Source organism: Bubalus bubalis, chromosome 2 (genome assembly GCF_019923935.1).
Source record: "Bubalus bubalis isolate 160015118507 breed Murrah chromosome 2, NDDB_SH_1, whole genome shotgun sequence".
Taxonomy (NCBI): Eukaryota; Metazoa; Chordata; class Mammalia; order Artiodactyla; family Bovidae; genus Bubalus; species Bubalus bubalis.
This window is the reverse complement of record NC_059158.1, coordinates 150,577,450-150,603,982: the sequence shown is the minus strand read 5'-3', so window position 1 is coordinate 150,603,982 and position 26,533 is coordinate 150,577,450. Positions and strand designations below refer to the sequence as shown.

At 37.8% G+C, this 26,533-nt stretch overlaps 1 protein-coding gene across 1 annotated transcript in view; it reads right to left on the bottom strand.

Moving 5' to 3' along the window:
- Positions 1 to 26,533, bottom strand: part of CPS1 (carbamoyl-phosphate synthase 1) — a 144,721-nt gene that overhangs the window by 102,628 nt on the left and 15,560 nt on the right. Inside the window, exons 2-10 of the mRNA XM_025278184.3 lie at positions 21,497 to 21,606; positions 17,846 to 17,990; positions 17,056 to 17,145; positions 12,657 to 12,713; positions 6,674 to 6,766; positions 3,760 to 3,849; positions 2,155 to 2,283; positions 1,486 to 1,592; positions 179 to 317 (exon numbers count right to left, since the gene is read on the bottom strand). Coding sequence (XP_025133969.1) covers positions 179 to 317; positions 1,486 to 1,592; positions 2,155 to 2,283; positions 3,760 to 3,849; positions 6,674 to 6,766; positions 12,657 to 12,713; positions 17,056 to 17,145; positions 17,846 to 17,990; positions 21,497 to 21,606 — 960 coding nt within the window. The remainder of the gene's footprint in view (positions 1 to 178; positions 318 to 1,485; positions 1,593 to 2,154; positions 2,284 to 3,759; positions 3,850 to 6,673; positions 6,767 to 12,656; positions 12,714 to 17,055; positions 17,146 to 17,845; positions 17,991 to 21,496; positions 21,607 to 26,533) is intronic.

The window sequence follows — 26,533 nt, the reverse complement described above, 5'->3', positions numbered from 1 at the left end:
CAACTGATAAGGGAATAAGACAGAAAGAAATTACTTTTTTAAAAAGTAGAGGGCTATGGAAAATAATCTATAACAAGAATTATTCCACATACATACCCTAGAAAAGCCCATATAAATAAGGGAAAGGTATTTGCAAAACAGAGTATTAAAACTCCTGAATTTCTCTTCACTCACTTACCTCGTTTGTTTGATCATTAACATTCACAAAAAGTGGTTTCCAGCCAGCAGGAAGGGTGCTGTCCAGGGCATAGCCATGATTCTGAGCAGTAATGAAAGCCTGTCTATTTGTGATATTCAAAACAGGTTGATTCTGCCCTCTGGATAGAAAAGGTGAAAAAGAATATAGAAAAGGAAAGGCAAAGAAAATAATATAAATGCATTAGATGTAAAATAGAGGGTAAGAAAAGCCTATTAAAATTCAAAAGTTTCAATTGCTTAGTGAAAAATTACTCCATGAGAAAAATCACAGATTGTTAATCCCATAATTTTAGCAAAAAAAAAAATCAATTCAGGAAGCTTTGTTGTGTGCTAAATATCAGGTCTATTAAACTTATATGATCAGTTTTAAAAAAGGGGAATTGCACTCATAACAAAAAAGTTAAGATATGCTTACTAGCTTGCTGCTGCTACTGCTGCTAAGTCGCTTCAGTCGTGTCCGACTCTGTGCAACCCCATAGACGGCAGCCCACCAGGTTCCCCCGTCCCTGGGATTCTCCAGGCAAGAACATTGGAGTGGGTTGCCATTTCCTTCTCCAATGCATGAAAGTGAAAAGTCAAAGTGAAGTCGCTCAGTCGTGTCCGACTCTTAGCAACCCCATGGACTGCAGCCTACCAGGCTCCTCCGTCTATGGGATTTTCCAGGCAAGAGTACTGGAGTGGGGTGCCATTGCCTTCTCCGATGCTTACTAGCTTAGAGACAGACAAATATAAGCAATTTCTTTTAATGCTGCTGCAGTAATTTTAAAGCCAAAAGAGGGTACTTGGGGGATAATAAGGAGGTTACTCCTCAGTCCTGAATCATTTTGAATCATACTTCATGTGGAGTGTGGACTGGGAGGGAAAGTTCCATGTTGAATAAATTAACATCATTTAGGGTAAGGAAGTAAAACCAATAGGATCTGAAGGTTTCTGGGTTCTTGAGTTACACTAGTTTTATAAAATTGTCAGCAGCAGCAGTGCTCTGAAATCAAGCTTAAAATCCAAACAATTTCCCTTGGAATATCATTTGAGTATTATAACTTCAATTTAAGTCAAGGAAAGGAAAATAACTTTAAATTTTGACAAAGTTATTGTTAGAGAAGGCTGCCTTTCCAATATGTGATAAAAATTGTAGCAGGTAGTCAGACAACTGTGAACCATGTAATAGTGTGGCTATCTATTTATTCTGAAGAAAACGCCATGTAAGTTCTCTAAGCCTTTTTGGTTTAGTTACTAACAGTATTTCAGAGCCAGTCTGACATGTAAACAGAAGCATAACTGCCTTACCTGTTGGCCATGGACATCTTGTAGACTTGGGCACCAGCAGCCAATCCTGTTATTAAATTTCCTGTACTGATTCCAAACAGTGGTTCCTTGCGATCACTGTCCAAGATCTAAATTAGGAAAAAAACTTTATTAATCCAAAAGATCAGGTCCAAAATATAAAAATATATACAACCTCTGAAGAAGTAAAATGAAGCATTTTTGCCCCTTAATTTACAAGGTAAAGAAAATAGTAATTGAATAAAAAGTTAGATTATGAATAAGGACAGGATTGACAATTTGCAAGCATTAAAATTCAATAGAATGTACTTAACATCCAGACTAAGTTAAATCTAGTTTAATATTTCTCTAGAAATTCGAAAGTCTTATAGGTCCCAAGGTCATGGTGAGTAACACAAGTTATCATTTTACAATTGTTCAGACAACACATTTGGAAATCGGACTCCAGCTCTCAACATTCAAGGACACAATCCCAGTTACTCTGCCTGAAGGTCTTTGCTCTTTCTCCTGTAGAACTCTCTCCTGGCTTGTTCCCCCTATACACTATCTGTGTGACATTACCTCAAAAGTCACAAACAAAAGTACTAAAAATATTTTTGTATAAATAAGTATATTGCAGAACAGACTCCCTCCAGTTCACACACAGACACACACTCTCCAGGTTCACTATACCTTTTTTACATTCTGAATTAGTGGTTGTGCAAGAGCTGGGTTACCAGGTCCTCCAGCAATTAAAAGCCCATCGTACTCCATCTTGGTGAAATCATGATTCCAAGGCACTACATGCACTTCTGCCCCTCGCTGGAAAAGAAACACGAGATGGTCAACTGGGGACTTCCCTGGTGCTCCACAGGGAGTATGGGCTCGATCCTTCGTTGGGGAGCTAAGATTCTCATGGCCAAAAAAACAAAACATAAGCAACAGAAGCAATTTTGTAACAAATTCAATAAAGACTTAAAAATGGCCCACATCAAAAAAAAAATTCTTTTTTATAAAAGAATTTAATAATATTTAATAATTCAATTTAATAATATTTTTCTTTGCCAAAGTGCTTAACCTTCTCTTGGCTAATAATTTCCAAAAGGGAAGGGAAACAGAGTACATGATTCACATAAATAATGCTGGGCAAAAATTATTTATGGTGACATATTTTGTGTGGTGTAAAGGGACTCTACAATAAAATGTGGAAAAAATAGCATTTAAGTTTTGATTCCAAAAAAAACAGATAATGCACTTTCCCATACTTCCTCTCACTTCAGGAGGTTGCAAACCTAAAGGCTTCATGACTGGGCACACAAGAACACAGGTGATCTTCACTTACTCCAGGAAAGGGAGTGGCAAAACAGACGATAAATCCATTTCCTCCAATATTTATTTTGGTCCACCTCTCACCTTTTTCAATTCCTCATTTTTTTAATCTTACCAAATTTTAATCAGCTTTCTCTCCTGGGTTTTTTCATATTTATATTCTAATAGAAAAATTAGAACGTTTCTATACAAAAGTGGATGGAAGATGGCTTTGATTGTTTTGCTAGAAGCATTTAGCAAGTCAAGAATTTGAGAGAAAGAAGTTTCTTTGGAAAAGTTTCCAAGAAATACTAATAGTAAAGCAACATGGTGAAAGACCCTAATAAAGTATGCATTATCAATCAGATACCACAATGCACAAATAGAGCTTCAGATCACTGGGGAACTCTGAGAGCCAGTATAGAATATTCACCTAAAAACAGTCTACCCATGTGGCAAAGGAGCTGGGGAATTGACACTGTCATTGATTGGGGCTGCTCCAGGGATCATTAATTCTGTATCATTTTCTGCCTGCCAGCAGCCTCCAACCAACCAAAGAGAACCCTCAGGCAATGGGATGCAGACACTTGCAATTGGAAGATGGACTAAATGGCTTAAAATGATAAAATAAAAGGGCCACATGGCTAAGCCATCTACAGCATCTACTGTTTATGAGTCCATGCACATTTTTGTTAATAAAATGAATCAGCGCTTGTGCCATGTCTCAGAATGTCAATTAGTAAGTGAAAAGAACAGTCATCATTTTCTTCTGTGTATTGTAGCCTTTGAACGTTTTTGGTTTTTAATAGCAATCTACATCTCTAATTTTAACAGGGATAAATGTATTATCTCATAGACCAAAGGCAGCAAGAAAATATCTTCTAACATTCTGAGAAAGTATACAAGCTTTCTCTGAAACAGAGAAAATCAGATTAATACTAGTGATCAGTATTATAAACCCCCATCCTTGAGATGGAACAAATTACTTACCTTTACTAATAAGCGGATTACATTGTTTTTTATCCCACAGTCTACAGCTACCACTTTCATGGGATTTCCTTTGCCGTACACCTTGACATCCTGCCATTTTAAAAAACCAGAGTCAGAGGGAATGTCCAGCTATGAGCAACACACCAATATCATAAACACATCTCAGGATGCTCTGCACTTGGTAACAGATTGATAGCTAACTACTAGGGAGTGGTTGGCCGTTAAAAATCGGTTTGTAAGAAAGACATAGCAAATGCCACAAATTCTATCTTGTTCATGAGAACAAAGTATTTTGCTGTTTGGTATAAAATGTTGATTACAGTAATAACAATTATCCCTAAGAAATTGATTGCTTCCATAATTAACAAACATTTTTTTCCCATGTTTTGCCTCATTAACAACCAGTAGCAATGGAATTTCCAAGTATTATTGCCTGATTCAGCACTAAACAGATGTAATAATAGATACATCATGCTTTAAACACCTCTTGATCCTCAACTTGCAATAAAGTTTGGATGAGGTAGAGCTATTGTGCATGAGGCTTAGGAAGTGGGGCTAATGGATAAAATCAGTCTGAGTCAGAGGAATTGCTAAGCTAGTGTAGACCACTGGTCCCTTTAGGTTACTGTGCAATCATTTGCATTTAAATGGTAGACTTCATAAAAGGATCCCAGAGCATATCATAATCATTATGTACGTTTTAAGCACTGCTCGGAGTCAGATCCATTTTCACAGGCATTTACCCAAGAAGCAGTTCCCCAAAGTCATAAAAGAAGAAATAATAGAAATAGAGAGAGAGAAAGCCTCGAGGGCTGGGTGCCTTCGCTTGTTCCAGCTTCAAGAGTCAGCAAACACACTCTGAGTTTAGGATGATTTCAAAGTTTCTTACAAGTTTTAGATGAAATGTGCAATCTGGTCTCTTCACAAACGTACCATATACCCTCAGTACAGAGTAAGCAAGACCTCATAGAAACAGGAATACATGAATTTGCTAGGACTCTCCAAGAGAGAAATACATTCTGCAGTGTTTTTCAACCTTATTTGACCATAGAATTTTTTTAAGGTGACTTTCTCCAGGCCAGTGCCCCTCACATTCAGGAAATGCTACCCCAAGTTAGTTCTAAACTCTAATAAAATTCTATAAAAATAGCCCTTTATCACGCTGTGTCTCACCTCTTCATAGGGAAGTGAAGTGAAGTGAAGTTGCTCAGTCGTGTCTGACTCTTTGCAACCCCATGAACTGTAGGCTCCTCTGTCCATGGGATTTTCCAGGCAAGAACACTGGAGTGGGTTGCCATTTCCTTCTCCAGGAGATCTTCCCAACCAAGGGATTGAACTCGGGTCTCCAGCATTGTAGGCAGACGCTTTACAGTCTGAGCCACCAGGGAAGTCCTCATAGAGAAGTGTGTTGAAATCTCTATCTCCTATTTGTTTGCTGCTGCTGCTGCTGCTAAGTCTCTTCAGTCGTGTCCAACTCTGTGCGACCCTATGGACTATAGCCTGCCAAGCTTCTCTGTCCACAGGATTCTCTAGGCAAGAATACTGGAGTGGGTTGCCATGCTCTCCTCCAGGGGATCTTCCTGACCTAGGGGTCAAACCCGCATCTCTTACGTCTCCTGAGCTGGCAAGCAGACTCTTAACCACTAGCATCACCTGGGAAGCCCCCTATTTGTCTAAGCCACCTTCTTTCTCCTATTTGTCTAAACCATCTTGCTGTTTCTTTTCCTGCTATTGCTGGTCAGTCTGGGCTTTCGTGACTTTTGTCCGAATTAACTGCAATAACTTTCTAGTTACCTGCTCTTTTATCCAGTCTATTTTGCTTCAAAATGTTGCTGATTTTGGAGTTCAGTTGATTCATTGAGTCAATGACACTAATCCCTCTAGCTCTAGCCCCGTGCATCTCCACTCAACTTTAGCCAAATGTGAACAGCTGTATTTGTGAACTCATTGGTCAGACACACCGAATTAAGCATAACTTTTCAAACACACCATATCGTTTCACACCTCTGTGCCTCTCAACACATGCCATTTCCTCTGCCTAAAACAAAGCCCTCCTAGTTCACCATCTACTGACTTACTCTTTATGTCTCAGGACAAGCCTGAATCCTCTGCGGGGCCTCCGCTAATCTACCTCTTTAATTGGATGTTTTCCCACACATGACCTTATGGTGTCTTGTGCACACTCCAAGGACAGCATTTATTATAGTATTTGCTCCATGATGATTGCTTGTTTGGATACCCCACCAAACGCTATGGTCCCCAAGAACAGAAACTATAGCTCAAGAGACTCACAACTCTAATCAATATCAACACATGCATTGATTTTATAGAATACTTAGATGTATTGTATGCCTTCTTGTAAATATACAATATACATATCTCACTTTGGAGTGATATAGCCATCATGAAGAACACTTAATTTTTGAAGTGAGCTATAATACACTAAATTTTCAGTATGCACAGGAATTCTTTTCCCTGCACAAAATAACCCCAGATTCTCATTATAATATTGGGTCTGAATTATAATATTGGGTCTGAATTCTATAAAATGCTCTCAACTCTCTGGCAGACCATTAGCTCTGACTACTGATTGTCACTGTACCTATCTTTGGCAATTGAATGACCCTTGTATTTGACATTTTAAAGTCTTGAGTGAGGGAACCACAAAAAGAAATAAGAAAAATTAAAATAATAGTAAACAGACTCTAAATCAAGCCATGCAAGTTCCCTATAAGTAGAAGTTGCTAACTTTAAATGCACTGCTTTTGCAATATATCAATTTATAACTGTTTTCCCTTCAATTCTGATGCTTGTGGAAGATGATTTTTGCTTAAATGTAGATTTTGGTATTACAAAATAGAAAGGTCTAAAGGGAATAAAATAAAAACACAAAATATAAAGGAAAATCTCTCACCTTGGTTGAAATCTCAGCAATCAAATTCTGCTTATTTGGATCCACAAAATCCACAGACTGACCTTCAAATTCAATCTTCCCAAGCATGGTACCCTATCAAATTAAAAAATTAGAGAGTTAACAGGGGGCAGTGATGCAGGCGCTGGCAGGATAAATTCACAGGAACTTACACAGCCGCTCCAATATTTAGATGTCTTTATAACTACTCATAACCATCAGCAGATCTTCATCTTCTCAACTCGGAAAGATGAACCAGTTTGTACGGTACATTTTGGGAAACATGCTCGGAAGTAAAATTACTTCTTTTAGGGCTGAGATAGTCACCTGGGGTAAGTGAAGTCAAAGGATAACAGAATTTGGGTTGTCAGGAAGTGCAAATCAGAGTATTTAGTGTACTTATGACCTAAAACTACTTCGTTGGAGATGTGGCAAGATAATAGATTGAGAAAAAAAAAAAAGGAAATCTAAAACTTGCTGAAAATTGAAAAAGAATGGAAATATTTTAAAGAGTAAAATTCACATGCAAAAAAAAATGTGAAATGTTGTATAAGTCACAAACTTTGAGAAATGGCAATGAAAGTTTCATTTTTTACATATGCTAATAAGGGCTTGAAATTTAGAGAAGGCTTAACCTTCTATAAAGTTTTCACAAATTAGCCTTGCTAGCCAGAAGGCAATGGCACCCCACTCTAGTACTCTTGCCTGGAAAATCCCATGGATGGAAGAGCCTGGTAGGCTGCAGTCCATGGGGTCGCTAAGAGTCGGACACGACTGAGCGACATCACTTTCACTTTTCACTTTCGCGCATTGGAGAAGGAAATGGCAACCCACTCCAGTGTTCTTGCCGAGAATCCCAAGGACGGGGGAGCCTGGTGGGCTGCCGTCTATGGGGTCGCACAGAGTCGGACACGACTGAAGTGACTTAGCAGCAGCAGTAGCAGCAGCCAGAACATGGCAAATGTCTTCATATTATTCTTTGCTCTCCTGAGATTAGCTTATTTATTAGTAAATCTAGTTTGACCTATTTAGAAAAATGTTATATTATGTTTAGTAATGAAGACTTTATTGAGAGGGGAAAAGATTTTTTTAAATGGCATATTATGTTTCATAATGATGACTTTATTGAGAGGGGGAGGAGATCAAAATAATTTACTGATTTGCTTTTCTCCGAGGAAATTGTTGCACTAAAGGGAATAGAAGAAAGTCTTTATTTCCCTCTGAAACATATTTCTTAGGGGAAAAAGTAACTTGGGAATGAGCTGATGCTAGTACATCATCCAGACAGTTATTTCAGTGTGATTATTACAACCAGAGTACTATCTCAAACACTGGGAAAGACAGTGAAAACCATCTTTCACTTCCATACTGGATTATTAAGTTTCATGGTGGCCTCCACTTACTTTTATAGTCCAAATCACAGAATTCCTTGACTATATTTATGGATTCCTAATTTTGAACTTTCAATAACCTCAGATATGCAGATGATACCACCCTTATGGCAGAAAGTGAAGAGGAACTAAAAAGCCTCTTGATGAAGGTGAAAGTGGAGAGTGAAAAAGTTGGCTTAAAGCTCAACATTCAGAAAACATAGATCATGGCATCTGGTCCCATCACTTCATGGGAAATAGATGGGGAAACAGTGGAAACAGTGTCAGACTTTATTTTTCTGGGCTCCAAAATCACTGCAGATGGTGACTGAAGCTATGAAATTAAAAGATGCTTACTCCTTGGAAGGAAAGTTATGAACAACCTAGATAGCATATTCAAAAGCAGAGACATTACTTTGCCAACAAAGGTTTGTCTAGTCAAGGCTATGGTTTTTCCTGTGGTCATGTATGGACGAGAGTTGGACAGTGAAAAAGGCTGAGCACCGAAGAATTGATGCTTTTGTACTGTGGTGTTGGAGAAGACTCTTGAGAGTCCCTTGGACTGCAAGGAGATCCAACCAGCCCATTCTAAAGGAGATCAGCCCTGGGATTTCCTTGGAAGGAATGAAGCTAAAGCTGAAACTCCAGTACTTTGGCCACCTCATGCGAAGAGTTGACTCATTGGAAAAGACTGTGATGCTGGGAGGGATTGGGGGCAAGAGGAGAAGGGGACGACAGAGGATGAGATGGCTGGATGGCATCACTGACTCGATGGACGTGAGTCTGAGTGAACTCCAGGAGTTGGTGATGGACAGGGAGGCCTGGCGTGCTGCAATTCATGGGGTCGCAAAGAGTTGGACACGACTGAGTGACTGATCTGAATCTGAATCTGAATTTTGAACTTTGGTTTTCAGTTCTTATTCCCTTTTACTTTAAGCATGCTAAATGAAAAACACCCTTACTCTCCAACCTAAGACTCACAGAGCTAAAAGCCACAACATACATTTTTAATATGAGCCCATATTACTCATAATCAAATATAATAGGCAATACCACTATTTTGCTTGCTAATCTATTCAGCCAGATTTTGAAAACCTAACTACCTCTGATAAAAGCAGTGCTCAGTCATGTCTGACTTTTTGAGACTCCAGGTAATGCATCTGCCAGTGTCCTCTGTTCATGGAATTTTTCCAGACAAGAATACTGGAGTGAGTTGCCATTTTCTACACCATTGACAAAAGCAACGTTCACCTTAAACTAATATATCACATGAAGAACATAATATGGTCTTATATTTTCCCAAATTACTAAGCCTGTCTATATTGTATCCAATCTGCCAATTCTACAGCTGAATTTCCCAATTTTATTCCCCTCCCATCTGGCACTCTCATCATTCTTTACTGCTCCCACAACATCATCGGGCTAAGAAAATGCAAAAGTCTACCTGGGATGTATAATCTACGTATATAACCTAGAACATTTATTCTCAGGAAAATCATGGAGGAGGGAATGAAATCAGAGGTAGAGTAGAAGGACTGCAAACATTCCCTCTGTCTTCCTTCTGGTCATAAGTATGTGGCCATGTTCTTCTTTTTAAAGCTTTCTTTCTGTTTACAGAGAACCTGAGTCAATATGTATTCAAATAAGGAATTTCAACAGATTTTCTTGGAGAACCTTTCTCACTTTGAAATTGTATCTATCTTTTTCAAGAAAATGTATAGAATATAATGAGAAACCTTTAATGGCATTTAGGGAATTTAGTTAGCATTCACGAGATAAAGTTTCTTTCTGGTCTGGGATATGAAGGTTTCATGTAAGAAAAAAGTGTCCACCTCTTATAACAAGGAGAAGGAAGCAGATGGTGATGAGACATTCTCAGAGGAAGGGTCAAAGATTTCAGCAAGCAGATAGAAAAGCAACAGACAAACTTACCTTCATCTTGGTCACTGGAACAATTTTAAGAAAGACTATTTGAATTTATCTCTGGGCTTTCTATTTTGTTCCATTGATCAATATTTCTGTCTTTGTGCCAGTACCATACTGTCTTGATAACTGGCTTTGTAATAGAGCCTGAAGTGAGGTAGGTTGATTCCTCCAGTTCCATTCTTCTTTCTCAAGATCGCTTTGGCTATTCGAGGTTTTTTGTATTTCCATACAAATTGTGAAATTATTTGTTCTAGCTCTGTGAAGAATACTGTTGGTAGCTTGATAGGGATTGCATTGAATCTATAAATTGCTTTGGGTAGTATACTCATTTTCACTATATTGATTCTTCCAATCCATGAACATGGTATATTTCTCCATCTATTAGTGTCCCCTTTGATTTCTTTCACCAGTGTTTTATAGTTTTCTATATATAGGTCTTTAGTTTCTTTAGGTAGATATATTCCTAAGTATTTTATTCTTTCCGTTGCAATGGTGAATGGAATTGTTTCCTTAATTTCTCTTTCTGTTTTCTCATTATTAGTGTATAGGAATGCAAGGGATTTCTGTGTGTTGATTTTATATCCTGCAACTTTACTATAGAAAGCCCAGAGATAAATCCACGCACATATGGACACCTTATCTTTGACAAAGGAGGCAAGAATATACAATGGATTAAAGACAATCTCTTTAACAAGTGGTGCTGGGAAATCTGGTCAACCACTTGTAAAAGAATGAAACTAGAACACTTTCTAACACCATACACAACAATAAACTCAAAATGGATTAAAGATCTCAATGTAAGACCAGAAACTATAAAACTCCTAGAGGAGAACATAGGCAAAACACTCTCTGACATACATCACAGCAGAATCCTCTATGACCCACCTCCCAGAATATTGGAAATAAAAGCAAAAATAAACAAATGGGACCTAATTAAACTTAAAAGCTTCTGCACAACAAAGGAAACTACTAGCAAGGTGAAAAGGCAGCCTTCCGAATGGGAGAAAATAATAGCAAATGAAGCAACTGACAAAGAACTAATCTCAAAAATATACAAGCAACTCCTACAGCTCAACTCCAGAAAAATAAATGACCCAATCAAAAAATGGGCCAAAGAGCTAAATAGACATTTCTCCAAAGAAGACATACAGATGGCTCACAAACACATGAAAAGATGCTCAACATCACTCATTATCAGAGAAATGCAAATCAAAACCACTATGAGGTACCATTTCACACCAGTCAGAATGGCTGCGATCCAAAAGTCTACAAATAATAAATGCTGGAGAGGGTGTGGAGAAAGGGGAACCCTCTTCCACTGTTGGTGGGAATGCAAACTAGTACAGCCACTATGGAGAACAGTGTGTAGATTCCTTAAAAAACTGGAAATAGAACTGCCTTATGACCCAGCAATCCCACTGCTGGGCATACACACTGAGGAAACCAAAAGGGAAAGAGACACGTGTACCCCAATGTTCATCGCAGCACTGTTTATAATAGCCAGGACATGGAAGCAACCTAGATGTCCATCAGCAGATGAATGGATAAGAAAGTGGTGGTACATATACACAATGGAGTATTACTCAGCCATTAAAAAGAATACATTTGAATCAGTTCTAATGAGGTGGATGAAACTGGAGCCTATTATACAGAGTGAAGTAAGCCAGAAAGAAAAACACCAATACAGTATACTAACACATATATATGGAATTTAGAAAGATGGTAACAATAACCCTGTGTACGAGACAGCAAAAGAGACACTGATGTATAAATCAGTCTTATGGACTCTGTGGGAGAGGGAGAGGGTGGGAAGATTTGGGAGAATGGCATTGAAACATGTATAATATCATGTATGAAACAAGTCACCAGCCCAGGTTCGATGCATGATACTGGATGCTTGGGGCTGGTGCACTGGGACGACCCAGAGGGAGGGTATGGGGAGGGAGGAGGGAGGAGGGTTCAGGATGGGGAACACAGGTATACCTGTGGCAGATTCATTTCGATATTTGGCAAAACTAATACAATATTGTAAAGTTTAAAAATAAAATAAAATTAAAAAAAAACAGCAAAAAAAAAATTTTAGCTAAAAAAATAAAGTCCGTTTTGTCTAAAAAAAAAAAAAAGAAAGACTATTTGAGGTAGCACATAGAGGGCTCATTTAATATACTCACAAATTTCACAAACTCCTTCAAGAGGACTAAATAAATAACAGCCCTAGTGCTGTACACTTCCTGGTTTGCATCTTTCAGCAAGTAGGTATTCAATTTAGGCAAAATTCTTATGCATCTAGCTCGCTTCTCCACTTGTTTCACTAGCCCTGTCACATGAGCTGCATCACCAAGGCTTTACTTGGGATTGTGAACATAGAGTGGGCACTGAATTAACTACTGCTGAGGGAATTAATCTCAAAACCACTCATGAACAAACATCCCAATCAAGTATTCAGTCTTGAAAGTCACATCAAGTAACTGAAAAAGTAAAACAGGATGACAGAGACCCAAATGACAGAAATGGGCTGGATTTGTTCTTTTACATACCAATGGGTTCTTTGGGCACTGAGGAAAAAAATACATACATACATATATATGTATACATAGTTATATGTATATATATGTATGTATGTATACATAAACATATATACGTATATACGTATATATAAACATAGATTTGGCTAAATATGATTATTATACCTTATCTCGAATTATTTTAGTCAGCATTCTTGTATCCACTCCATAAATTGCAGGGACCTGTGGAAGAACAAAAAAAAAAAAGGGTAGTGACAGTAAAATTCGAGGAAATTAGGTCCAGCATAGTGTTTTCAAGTTACCAACTTAACATCATCTGTCTACTTGAGCAGTAAATAATTTCCCTACTCCTTCTTTTCTCTGATCTAGCATGACTGTGTTGTGAGAACAAGGTAAATTGCTGTTCCTGCTGGGCATAGGACTCTTAATACCCAGACCATTCCTCAGAATGAAAAATGAGAAATTCTGAACATCGATCTTCTACTAAGTTTTGTTACCTTTAATCCAGGATGTTAAACACGTAACAAAATTTTATATATACATGTATATTTTAAACTAAAAGAATTTGTGAAGTGAACTCCATAAGCAAAATTACATCAATTAAAAAAATTACATAAATTATATGCAAACACATGATTCTGGCACATAGTAGGCAATCAGTGGGTTTACCTGGAGATGGTTCTAGTTGTTCAGCCACTCAGTTGTGTCCGACTCTTTGTGACTCTGTGGACCGCAGGACAGCCGGCTTCCCTGTCCTTCACCACCCCACCGAGTTTCCTGGAGGTGCTTCTTAAGCACCTGTGTTAAATTTTGCCTAGTCTATTAGTCAATCAGGCAACACTTCCACTTGATTTAGTTTCTTTGACTAGATTAGATAGGGATAGATGTGGTATCTATCCCTCGTATCCAGTTTTGCTTTCTGTGGTTTCAGTTACTGCTATTGTCAATAGTCTAAAAATATTTTTTAAATGGAAAATTTTATAAATAAACAATTCATAAGTTTTCAATTGTGTACCATTCTGAATAGTGTATGTGAGCCACGCCTTTGCCCAGCGAATCCCACCTTGAGTCACTTAGTAGCCAACTAAATTACCAGATTTATGGCTGCAATATCTCAGTGCTGTGTTCAAGGAGCCCTATTTTACTTAATATTAGCTCCAAAGCACAAGAGTAGTGATGCTGGAAATTCAGATGTTCCTTTACTGTGCCTAATTTATAAATTGGATTTTGTCATAGGTATGTATACATAAGAAAAAATATCACATTAGTATATATATCAGTTCAGTTCAGTCACTCAGTTGTGTCCAACTCTTTGTGACCCCGTGGACTGCAGCACACCAGGCTTCCCTGTCCATCACCAACTCCCGGAACCTAATCAAACTCATGTCCCTCAAGTCAGTGATGCCATCCAACTATCTCATGCTCTGTCGTCCCCTTCTTCTCCCACCTTCAATCTTTCCCTGCATCAGGGTCTTTTCCAGAAACTAGAAACAGATTCTAGTTCTTTTTACTTTCACCAATTATCTGAGTGATGTATGAGCAAGGTGTCTTCCCTCACCTGTCCATAGAAGGAGGTAAACTGGCTATTATTTTGACCCTGTTCTACTCTATGTGTCTATGATTATGGAAGAAGACTCAAGGCACATTTTTAAAACAAGCTAACAAACCATGGATTAAGTTTATACTTAAACTATTAATACTGACACAAAGCAGTTATAATATCAGGTGCCTATATAACACAAAGGAAACATTAATGACAACCACAAAGAGGTAAATTCAGATAATGATTGAAAGAAACTAGAAAAGACCTGGGAGATAATACAGATGCTTTATTATCTCTTTTAACATTTAGCAGTTATGATATCCAGGAAACTAAGATCAATATTCTTTTTAATTGTTAGGAAGACGCAACACTGAGCCCCAATTAGTAGATGTTTGGGCTTCCTTGGTGGCTCAGATGGTAATGAAACTGCCTGCAATGCAGGAGATCTGGGTTTGATCCTTGGATTGGGAAAATCCCCTGGAGAAGGGAATGGCTAGCCACTCCAGTATTCTTGCCTGGCATGGACAGAGCAGCCTGGCGGGCTACAGTGCATAGGGTCACAAAGAATCAGACATGACTGAGCACCTAAGCATACACAGGCAGTAGATACTCATCAGAGTGTCAGAATTTTTCAGATTAATATTCTGTCAATTACAGGCCCAATAGCAACTTAAGAAAAAGCAACTACTATAATGGTAGAAATGAGGTTTAATATAGCAGGTCCATTAACTCTAATTACTCTAAGTATGTCTGACATTCAACCCAGGAGAATACTCTTATTTGATTAGAAAATAATACTCAAAGAAAGGCAGATATAGGGTTTCCCAGGTGGCACTAGTGGTAAAGAACACGCCTGCCAATGCAGGAGACATAAGAGAAGTGGGTTCGATCCCTGGGTGGGGAAGATTCCCTAGAGGAGGGGATGGAAACCCATTCCAGTATTCTTGCCTGCAGAATCCCATGGAGAGAGGAGCCTGGTGAGCTACAGTCTATAGGGTTGCAAAGAGTAAGACATGACTGAAGTGATTTAGCATGCAAAGTAAAGTTAGTAACTTTTTTCATTTATTACTTCAAATGAGATGATATCCAATTATATGTCATTGAGTCATTACCTTTAAGCCCAACAAGACCTGATGGCAATCTGTTCACATTCATTAAAAACTAAAATTAAGAAAGATTGCATGACCAGAGCAAGGTTACACAGCTAGTTAATGACTGAGCTGGTACAAGAATCTATGGCACAAGTTACATATCTAGATTCTGGTTAAAAGTGGATGGAGTAGTTAAGTTGTTCCAGACTACAGAGAATTCTAAAATTTTCTCTAACCCCTTTCCAGATTGAGAAAGGCTTCCCTGGTAGCTCAGTTGGTAAAGAATCCACCTGCAATGCAAGAAACTCCGCTTTGATTTCTGGGTGAGGAAGATCTCCTGGAGAAGGGAAAAGCTACCCACTCCAGTATTCTGACCTGGAGAATTCCATGGAATAGTCCATGGGGGTCACACAGAGCTGTACACTACTCAGCGACTTTCACTTTCACCAAGCGTGTATGAGTGCCACCTAGTGGATAAACTGAAAATATAATCTCACGGGCTAGCAAAGTAATGCTCAAAATTCTCCAAACCAGGCTTCAACAGTACGTGAACCATGAACTTCCAGATGTTCAAACTGGATGTAGAAAAGGCAGAGCAACCAGAGATCAAATGGCCAACATCTGCTGGATCATCAAAAAAGCAACAGAGTTTCAGAAAAACAGCTACTTCTGCTTTATTTACTATACCAAAGCCTTTGACATTGTGGATCACAACAAACTGTGGAAAACTTCTTAAAGAGATGGGAATACCAGACCACCTGACCTACCTCCTGAGAAAATCTGTATGCAGGTCAAGAAGCAACCGTTAGAAGTGGACATGGAACAACAGAATGGTTCCAAATAGGAAAAGGAGTACGTCAAGGCTGTATATTGTCACCCTGCTTATTTAACTTCTATGCAACATACATCATGCGAAACGCTGGGCTGGATGAAACACAAGCTGGAATCAATAACCTCAGATATGCAGGTGACACCACCCTTATGGCAGAAAACAAAAAAGAACCAAAGAGCCTCTTGATGAAAGTGAAAGCGGAGAGTGAAAAAGTTGGCTTAAAACTCAACATTCAGAAAACCAAGACAATGGCATCTGTTCCCATCACTTCATGGCAAATAGATGGGGAAACAGTGGAAACAGTGTCAGACTTTATTATTTTGGGCTCCAAAATCACTGCAGATGGTGACTGCAGCCATGAAATTAAAAAAATGCTTGCTCCTTGGGAGAAAAGTTATGACCAACCTAGACAGCATATTTAAAAGCAGAGCCATTACTTAGTCAAGGTCCATCTAGTCAAAGCTATGTTTTTTCCGGTAGTCATGTATGGATGTGAGAGTTGGACTATAAAGAAAGCTGAGCGCTGAAGAACTGTTGCTTTTGAACTATGGTGTTGGAGAAAACTCTTGAGAGTCCCTTCGACTGCAAGGAGATCCAAGCAGTCCACCCTAAAGGAAATCAGTCCTGAATATTCATTGGAAGGACTGATGCTGAAGCTGAAACTCCAATATTTTGGCCATCTGATACAAAGAACTAACTCATTGGAAAAGATTCTGATGCTGGGAAAGACTGAAGGCGAGAGGGGAAGGCGACGACGGAGGATGAGATGGTTGGATGGCATCACTGACTCAATGGACATGAATTTGATTAGGCTTCAGGAGTTGGTGATGGACAGGCAAGCCTGGTGTACTGTGGTCCATGGAGTTTCAAAGAGACAGACACGACTGATCGACTGAACTGATAAATTCCTCTGTTTAAAGAATGAGTTCTGGACATTCAGCCTATAGTAACAGAAGGAAGCGCTCTCTGAAACAAAAGGATCCCAAAGTGTGTGATCTGCCTCATCTGTTTGGCCCTTTGCAATTACATACACCTTCCCAACTTTCCAGGACCCCACCAATCATCCTTAGGTGATGCTGGCTGCTGGATATTTCTCACCTTTTCTTCCCGTAGCCACTGTCCTAGACTCTTGGTAGCCAGCCAGTGGTGGTAGTCATCACTATAATTCAGCACCAGCAAACCTGCAACCTAGAAAGACAGGCAGTCAGTTTTTTAAAGTGATCACAAAATGCTATCCAACTCTTTTAACTTGAGTCAGCTCAAATTTTTTATTACCTACCAACAAAATGGTTAAAATTTTGGAGACTTGAAGAACAAAATATGATAAAAAAATTTTTTTAAGATATATAGTCACTACCTTAATTGTCGTGTGGGGGACAGTCTTACCAGGTTTGCCAAATCAGAAGGCTAAACTAGATCTCCTTTCTCAGCACCCTGTATAAATTTTTGAATAGTTTATATGGTTCATATCTCCATGATATTACCCAAATTTACACTGAATAGAAATTTTTCATTGTATTTACTTTTAGGCTGGCATACATAAAGAGTAAGATTTAAAATATAAATAGCTGATACAGAGTTGATTCTTAAAATCCTTTTAAAAAGTGATTCAACACAAATTCTTGTAGCATCGCTGTTATCTGAACTTAAAACAACATTTTTACAAATGAAGCCACATTTCATCCACAGCATTAAGCATAAATACAGAGTGCCCTGAGAAATGAAATTCAGAATAGTTCCATGCTAAAACTTATTCTCATATACCTAGAAATGAGATTGAGACTATACATTTAATTATTTTTACTACAGGACAGAGGCCTAAACTTTGTCCAGCCTAGATTCTAAAAAAAATCAACTATACTTTTTAAATGGTCATCACTGGTACTACCTTAATCCCATCAGATTCCAAATATTTGCTGAGTCCCAATTCATCCAGTGCAGCAGTGTCCGGGGCTCCACCATTCCCAACAATAGGATTGGCCATGGTAAGAATCTGCCCCTTGTAAGCAGGGTCAGTAAGAGCTTCCGGGTACCTGAATAAAGATGCCAAAAAATTACCAACAAATTCTTGATTTGTATACATTATCTAATTTATTCTGATTCTGCATACATGATCTGAATTATTTGACTCTTAAAAATTAAAGAACATGAGAATAGTCTTACAAGCTTGTCTCTAGATATTGCCAAACTTAGGTAAATTTTACACTAAAATATGGAAATGTATCCCATGATATTACTGATATGAAAAGACTCTTAAGTACTATGGCATTAGTTCAGTTCAGTTCAGTCGCTCAGTCGTGTCTGACTCTTTGTGACCCCATTAATTGCAGCATGCCAAGCCTCCCTGTCCATCACCATCTTCTGGAGTTCACTCAAACTCACATCCATTGAGTTGGTGATGCCATCCAGCCATCTCATCCTCTGTCTTCCCCTTTTCCTCCTGCCCCTAATCCCTCCCAGCATCAGAGTCTTTTCCAATGAGTCAACTCTTCGCATGAGGTGGCCAAAGTACTGGAGTTTCAGCTTTAGCATCATTCCTTCCAAAGAACACCAGAATGGATCTCCTTTAGAATGGGCTGGTTGGATCTCCTTGCAGTCCAAGGGACTCTCAAGAGTCTTCTCCAACACCACAGTTCAAAAGCATCAGTTCTTCAGTGCTCAGCTTTCTTCACAATCCAACTCTCACATCCATACATGACCACAGGAAAAACCATAGTCTTGACTAGACGGACCTTTGTTGGCAAAGCAATGTCTCTGCTTTTCAATATGCTATCTAGGTTAGTCATAACTTTCCTTCCAAGGAGTAAGCGTCTTTTAATTTCATGGCTGCAGTCACCATCTGCAGTGATTTTGGAGCCCAAAAAAAAAATAAAGTCTGCCACTATTTCCACTGTTTCCCCATCTATTTCCCATGAAGTGATGGGACCAGATGCCATAATCTTAGTTTTTTGAATGTTGAGCTTTAAGCCAACTTTTTCACTCTCCATGCACTACGGCATATTCTCATTTAATTTTCTATTCCCTCAGTTTCTTAAATTTTTAATACCTTGAAAAATTCTTCATAAGGTATTAATCTTTTAATTAATCTGTTTATTTTAATTGGAGGCTAATTACTTCACAATATTGTAGTGGTTTTTGCCATGCATTGACATGAATCAGCCATGGGTGCACATGTGTTCCCCATCCCAATATTGCTGTATTTAAAGTTTATAGATATTTTAATTCCCAATGATTCCCCTAGTACCAGATATGAGTGAGTCCAAACTGATATTTACTACTGATGGATGACAGTTTTGCCAAAATACTAACTGTCAAAAGTTGAGAAGTCTTTTTATCCTTTAGCATACTGAAGAACATACTGATTACATCAATGATGGCTGCCTGGTATATATGTTTGTTAAAATTTATTGAATATTTAAAATACTAATTTATTCTCTATGAAAAAAATTAATAAATTTTTAAATACTTGATTTTTAAGTATTTTAGTTATAGAGAGGTATATGTTTGATAATTATCGTTATTATTGATAGTATATGTTTGATAGTATTTTTTATTGAATAAAATCAATGCTACAAAAATTGATCAAAAGCATTTCTGTCTTCTAAATTAGAAGATTCCAAGTAACTATTTTAAAGTAAGGATATGGAATTAAGAATAAATGCAGAGAGCTTTATTTTAAAGTGTAAGGAGGGAAAAATAAAAATACATGTATTCTTGTTTTTGTTCTATAATAAATAAAATTATATATAAAATGTTTATTCTTAATAATATGAAATATTATTCAGGATCTAGCTATAGCTATTCCATATTTTGAAATACACTGCAATGAGATTTTTTCCACTCTCCTACATTTTTACTTCCCACAGAGCGAGTTAAACCTAGTCTTTCTTGTGGATTACTATTGAAATTGAATTTAGGTGCTGAGGGGGACAGAATGACAACCTCAAAACCTCTGCTCCGGCAGTAGTCAACATGAATTCTTCAACCCCACCCAGAATAACTCCTCCCAGAACTCCCTTGTCAACAGAATAACTTCTCAGCTCAGCAAACTCTTAAGTGACGAAAGTGCTGTGATATTTACACCTACCCACACCCCCATCAGCTAATTTCTCAAATGTCTCTGGCCTGTCAGGAACTAATAATTTTTTAAACCAAAGCTTACACACAATATAAATGCTTTTCTTGCAGATGAAAAACAAAATAACCCCCTTAATTATCAACCACCTTACTGGGTGAGCCACCCAATGAAGGAAAGCAGCATTTCTCAATGGAAAATAGGTTCTGTGGACTAACCTTATTAATGAACGCCTTTTTCTACATGAAAAAAAAAAGCCTTTAATTAATTTAATTTTACTTCCTTTCTTCTTTCTCTCCATAAAAGAACTGGCTGCTCCCTTTAAACATAAGTTTACAATGCTCTCTCCAGTAAATGAATAAATACAGCTTGTCTTAGAGAACTGCAGTGTTGGAAGCAAATTAATCCATCAGGTCCTGTTTGACTTTTGTGATGTGACAAGATTTATTACCCGTAATCTATCACAAAGAAGAAAACTCTAGTGCCCTCCATCATTCTGATCTATATTAAACAGTTGTTTGTTGGCAGGTATATTAACACAGCTAGTAATTAGTGCTGTCGAAAGGCTTAAATAATTGCCTGGTGAAGCAAAACTTTGCAAACAGGTCTCATACTCTGTAATTTAATGTTCTCACCAGTGGAACTATTTTAAAAATAATCTAATATTCTTTATTTCAAACAGGGAGCAAGAGTTTAGTGAAGAATGTACATTAAAGATATAATGGAAGCTTGGTCAATCAATATCTTCAATATCAGTTAACACAATGCCTGCTTGTCTTTATTAGGTAAGGCTAACTGAATTTCCCTAAAGAATTCATCAACTATTTTACAGTTTAGTCTTTTGAATCTCTAATGGAAACCTTTTGAAACCACCTAATTTTTTAAGACATAATTTTTAAATCCCCAGCTATAAATTACTCGCTGATCCAATTCCCTCACTCTTTACATATGGAAACTAAGACTTAGAAAGCCTGAGTGATTTTCTCAATATCACATTATCAGTTACCATTAGCACTGAGACCAGAACTTCAGCCTCCTGGTTGCCAGATGAACAATTGTTGGCTAGATAAAAGCAGCTGCATAATTTCTGTAGCTACTCTTACCTTCATTGATGTATATCTATTAGCAGGTCTTAAATACTAAATTCAGTCTCACTTGATAAATTTTGAAAATATCAGATCTATGTACCAGGTCTCCCATGGATTACCTACCCTAAGTTTCTAGAATTAATTTTGTTCTTTTTCACCAGGGGAACACCAGTGTCTGTATTCTCTTTCATTTACAGCCACAGGGAGGAGTTTGTGTCCAAGGTTCGAGCTGTGTACAAGAACAAGGCAACTTCAGGATAATGCGTAGTGTGATAATGATGATGCGGTGATTTCAACTTCCCACCATGAGTCATATCATCCAGTTATTCCTCTATATCAAGGAAGAAGAAAGCCTTGGAAGAGAAGCATTACTCACCCTGCTAGGCCAGTATTAAAAACCACTTCACCAGCAACAGAGGATGGATGGCCAAAGGAGTAACCTTTCATCTTAGTTCCATCTTCCAGGACAATGTGTGCTGTTTGTGCCTAAAGAAACAGATGTGTGAATCTTAGCAGAATACAAAATATAAAGCACAGCTAGCTGAAAAAAAAATCCAAAATTACAATATGCAAATGTATTAAATAAATGCACAGTATATTTGATAAAACCATACTCTCTAGATTTGAAGTTGTTATCCTGTTACTGACCTCTTTTCTTCAAATGTAGGCTCTTCTCACTGGCAGGTGTTTTGGTTTGCTTGAAAGAGGAACTGAAGCGTATCAATACTTTGTCTATCCTCAGTCCACTTGTAGAATTATTGACAACCCAGAAATACTTCAATTTAGCTGAAATGCTATGTGTCTGTCTTTTCCCTATTAGTATTCCTTAGCTTTGCTCAAGTATAACTTAAGGGAAATAACACTGAAGTGTACCATACAGCTCATCAGTATTCTGAGGCTTAGAACTAAAAGGGATCTTCAAGGTTATCTATCAAACTGTATTCCACAGACCTCTTGTGTTTGATGAACTTATCTCAAGTGCTGCCCCTTCCCTGAGCTTTAGGATCATAAAGAAACTTAAACTGTATTGTTCTATGAATACTGATGCAAAAGCAAGCACTATGGAACATCTGAAAATACATTGCATTTTGCTTTTTGGTAGAATTAATTATATCCAGGATGCTTCGCTGGTAGCTCAGTAGTAAAGAATCTGCCTGCCAATGCAGGAGATGCAAGTTCAAAAATGGCAACCCAGTCCACTATTCTTGCCCGGAGAATCCCATGGACAGAGGAGCCTGGTGGGCTGCAGTTCATGGGGTCTCAAAAGAGTTCAGACACAACTTAGCCACAGGAGCTAATGTTCATTGCGGTGCCTGGGCCTCTCACTGTGGTGGCTTCTCTTGCTGTTGAGCGCAGTCTCTAGGGCACTCAGGCTTTGCAGTTACAGCACACAGGCTCAGAAGTTGCGGCTCCCAGGCTCTAGAGCCCAGGCTCAATAGTTGTGGCCCACGGGCTTAGCTGCTCCACAGCATGTGGGATCTTCCCAGACCAGAGATTGAAGTCGTGTCTCCTGCATTGGCAGATGGATTCTTTACCACTGAGCCACCAGGGAAGCCCCCAACATTTTGATTTTATTAAAAATAAACTATAAAGGAAAATACCTCAGTAATAATTGAGGAAATTTGAAACTAAATTGATATATTGTATTCAGTGTAATTTTTAAGACAGATAATAGCATTATGATTATATTTTTAAGAAGTTTCATTTTTTAAGATATATACTGAAATACTTAAGGATAGACTAATATCATATCTGGGATTTCTTCAAATAATCAGAAGTTGGGGGAATGAATAGAGATATGAATGAAACAAATTTGGCCATGAGTTGAAATCACATAAGTAAGGACGATCACGATGCTATTCTCACTTCAAGGGTGAAATGCCGCTATCAAAGATAGAAGTATACTAATTCTCTCTTTTCCTTTCCTCACATTTTTAGCTCTGGACCCCATGGTGTCAAATCCTTTTCTATCCTATCACTCACCTCCAGTCTTACCACATACACACACACACACACACACACACACACACACACACACACCCCAACCTTGGTATACAATAGGAACACAATACATGATTTCTAGACCTCTGTTTCTATGTTCTTCTAGTTTAACAAAGTGCACTCAGCTTTTCAAGGGTTAAAATGGTAAAACCTCATCATTTTTCTGTTGTAAACTGCTCTTTAGAAATACAATGCCTCCTTTAGTTGCAAAGTACAAGTTCCTTTCAGAAAGTTGGAGTACTATCTAGCACATTTTATAGGTGTTCGTATCAGTGTATACATGAGACTCCATGAGCAGAGTTAACCAAAAGTATGTTATCCTTCACCTAACTTATCAAATAATCTTTGAGGCAAAGTTTTCTTATATCTACAACCTTGGAACCAGTGTTCAAGATCTCAAGCTTAATACTTTATCTTTAAATAGTCATGATTTACCTTCTCAGCCACTAAACTAAAAAGTTTTTGGAATTAGCACAGAGGAAAGCACAATAAGTAATTAATGTATGTAATGAATTAATGTAATTAATGCATGATAACAAGACTTCCCTGACAGACACTGGCTTAAAACACAGTTAGCCAGTCTGAATTCTGTTTCTATCTGGGAAATCATCTTTGCATGTCACTTCTCATAATATGATTTCCTTATTTTACATTTTAATTTGTCAACCATTCTTTATTTGTAATTCAGGACAGAGGCTGATGATTTTAGGAAGTAAAAGTGATCATGTTCAGTACATTTCCAAAGAATATTATAAGTTAATCAAATGTCCAAGGTGGTGGTTCTCAGTAGGGGTAAATTTATTGGGAAAATGTCCTAGGTATCTCTGATGTATTTCAGCAGGTGAAAACCTTCATTTCAAGTCATGGAAATACACTGTCAAAAAATAATTTCTACTGAAAGTATTATTTTCTGTTCTTGAGGAAGTCATGTGTAGCCAAATGTTTTCATAAAATGGAGGTAAGTCAGGAAACATTTACCTCCTGATATTTTTTAAAATAATATTTAACTTTCTTAGAACCTAAAATAAGTGTACTTAGTTGGCAAAACTTAGCATGTGAACTGCAAATTTCACAGTTGTCTTATATATGCCAATTTATCTACTGTACTCAGTCATACCTGCCTAAAATAACACCTCTGTTTATATTTTTCCCTTTGTTTTCTCTATTCTCTTCTCTGCCAACAAAGGTCCATCTAGTCAAAGCTATGGTTTCTCTAGTAGTCATGTATGGATACGAAAGTTGGACTATAAGGAAAGCTGAGCACCGAAGAATTGATGCTTTTGAACTGTGATGTTGGAGAAGACTCTTGAGAGTCCCTTGGACTGCAAGGAGATCCAACCAGTGCATTCTAAAGGAAATCAGTCCTGAATATTCATTGGAAGGACTGATATTGAAGCTGAAACTCCAATACTCTGGCCACCTGATGCGAAGAACTGACTCATTGGAAAAGACCCTGTTGCTGGGAAAGATTGAAGGCAGGAGGTGAAGGGCATGACAGAGGATGAGATGGCTGGTTGGCATCACCAGCTCTATGGACATGAGTTTGAGTAAGCTCCGGGAGTTGGTGATGGACAGGCAAGCCTGGCGTGCTTCAGTCCTTGCGGTCACAGAGTCGGACATGAATGAGTGACTGAACTGAACTGATCCTCTTCTCAGATAAGAATTTCAGATTCCCTGATCTATCTGACACCATCTAATTATTTTAAAGAAAGGTAAAAATTAGCATAAGCAATCTGACTCTTGTTAGCCTATTCCTACAATTCTATTTGGTATTTCTCTTCTTCTCTCCCTGGGACTATTTTGTACTTTACATTCTGTCTTTTAAAGGTATATTTGAGGAGACATTTACTGTTGTCTGAAATAGTCCCTGAGATTGTGTTCAATATGTCTTTTTGCCCCTTTAATTATATTTTTTGTTCTTTTTTGCAGCTTTTATTGATCTTCCAGTCTCTTTTTCACTGCACATTATATTGTTACAAGTCTTCTGTTTACTGCCTGTACTATCCTTTATATTCCACTTAACTACATTGGCCTCTGATGAGTTTCAAATGATAGGTGCCAATTGACTTATCTATGAATCGCTCAAGATACTCTGAACAAAGAGCTATTATTTGGAATCCCCTCTTCTAGCTAATAGGTCCCCAAATGCTATTTCATTCCAACGAGTCTGAAAGAAATCACTGTTACCATCAAAGGATATTTTAGTTGCCTCAGTCTTAGTAGAAGAGGTGCATAGTCTAGGATTTAGACTATAACCTTAAGTGATCATTTAAATGCCTACTACCAGAGCACTTTTGTAGTTTGATGCTAAAAGTGCAAAGGAAACCTTAATGAAGAGAAGTCTATACACTCATAGAATGTCAGGAAAAGTAACCAAAGACTATATAAATATGAGTTCTATAAAATAAATGACCTCTATCATGGCATGGTCCCTAACTGTTTAATAAAAAAATTCATATGTCAATAAAACAGTTTAGATTTTCAGGTCACATTATTTAGCTCCTACCATATGCCAAGTACCATGCTGGGCTCTGAAGATACATGGATAAATGTCCTCGGTCCCCCTCCCATTCAATCTAGTAAAAGGGCCAGATATGTCCTAGGATGGTAAAATAGAGGAAACCTCAAAAAGGATACCTCTGAAACACCTGGAAATACAAAGATAAAAATACATCCTTTCCATTCAGAGATTTCTCTTTAATAAAATAATTCACTCTTTCCTTCCCATTCATGACTTCAGTTATTGTTGTTCAGTCTCTAAGTAATGTCTGACTCTTGACAACCCCATGGACTGCAGCACACTAGGCTCCCCTGCCCTTCATTATCTTCCAGAGTTTGTTCAAACTCATGTCTATTGTGTTAACGATACTATTCAACCATCATCCTCCATTGCCCCCTTGTCTTCCTGCCCTCAATCTTTCCCAGCATCAGGGTCTTTTCCAATGTGTTGACTCTTCACATCAAGGGGCCAAAGTGTTGAAGCTTCAGCTTCGACATCAGTCCTTCCAATGAATATACAGGGTTGATTTCCTTTAGGATTGATTGGTTTAATTTTCTTGCAGGCCAATGATTTCAGTAATAAACATTAAAATTTTAAGAAGAAAACATCAAATTTTGAATCTAAAGTTTAACGATTCCTTCAAGTCTTTACTCAAAGTCATTCTTCTTCTTGGCAAGACCTATTTAAAATTGCAATATGCCTAAATGTCCATTGATAGAGGAATGAACAAAGAAGATGTAGTACATATATATAATGGAATATTACTCAGTCATAAAAAGGAATAAAGTAATGTCATCTACAGTAACATGGATGGACCTAGAGATTGTCATACTGAGTGAAGTAAGTCAGATAAAGACGAATATCATATGATATTGATTATATATGGAATCTTAAAAAAAGTGGTACAAATAA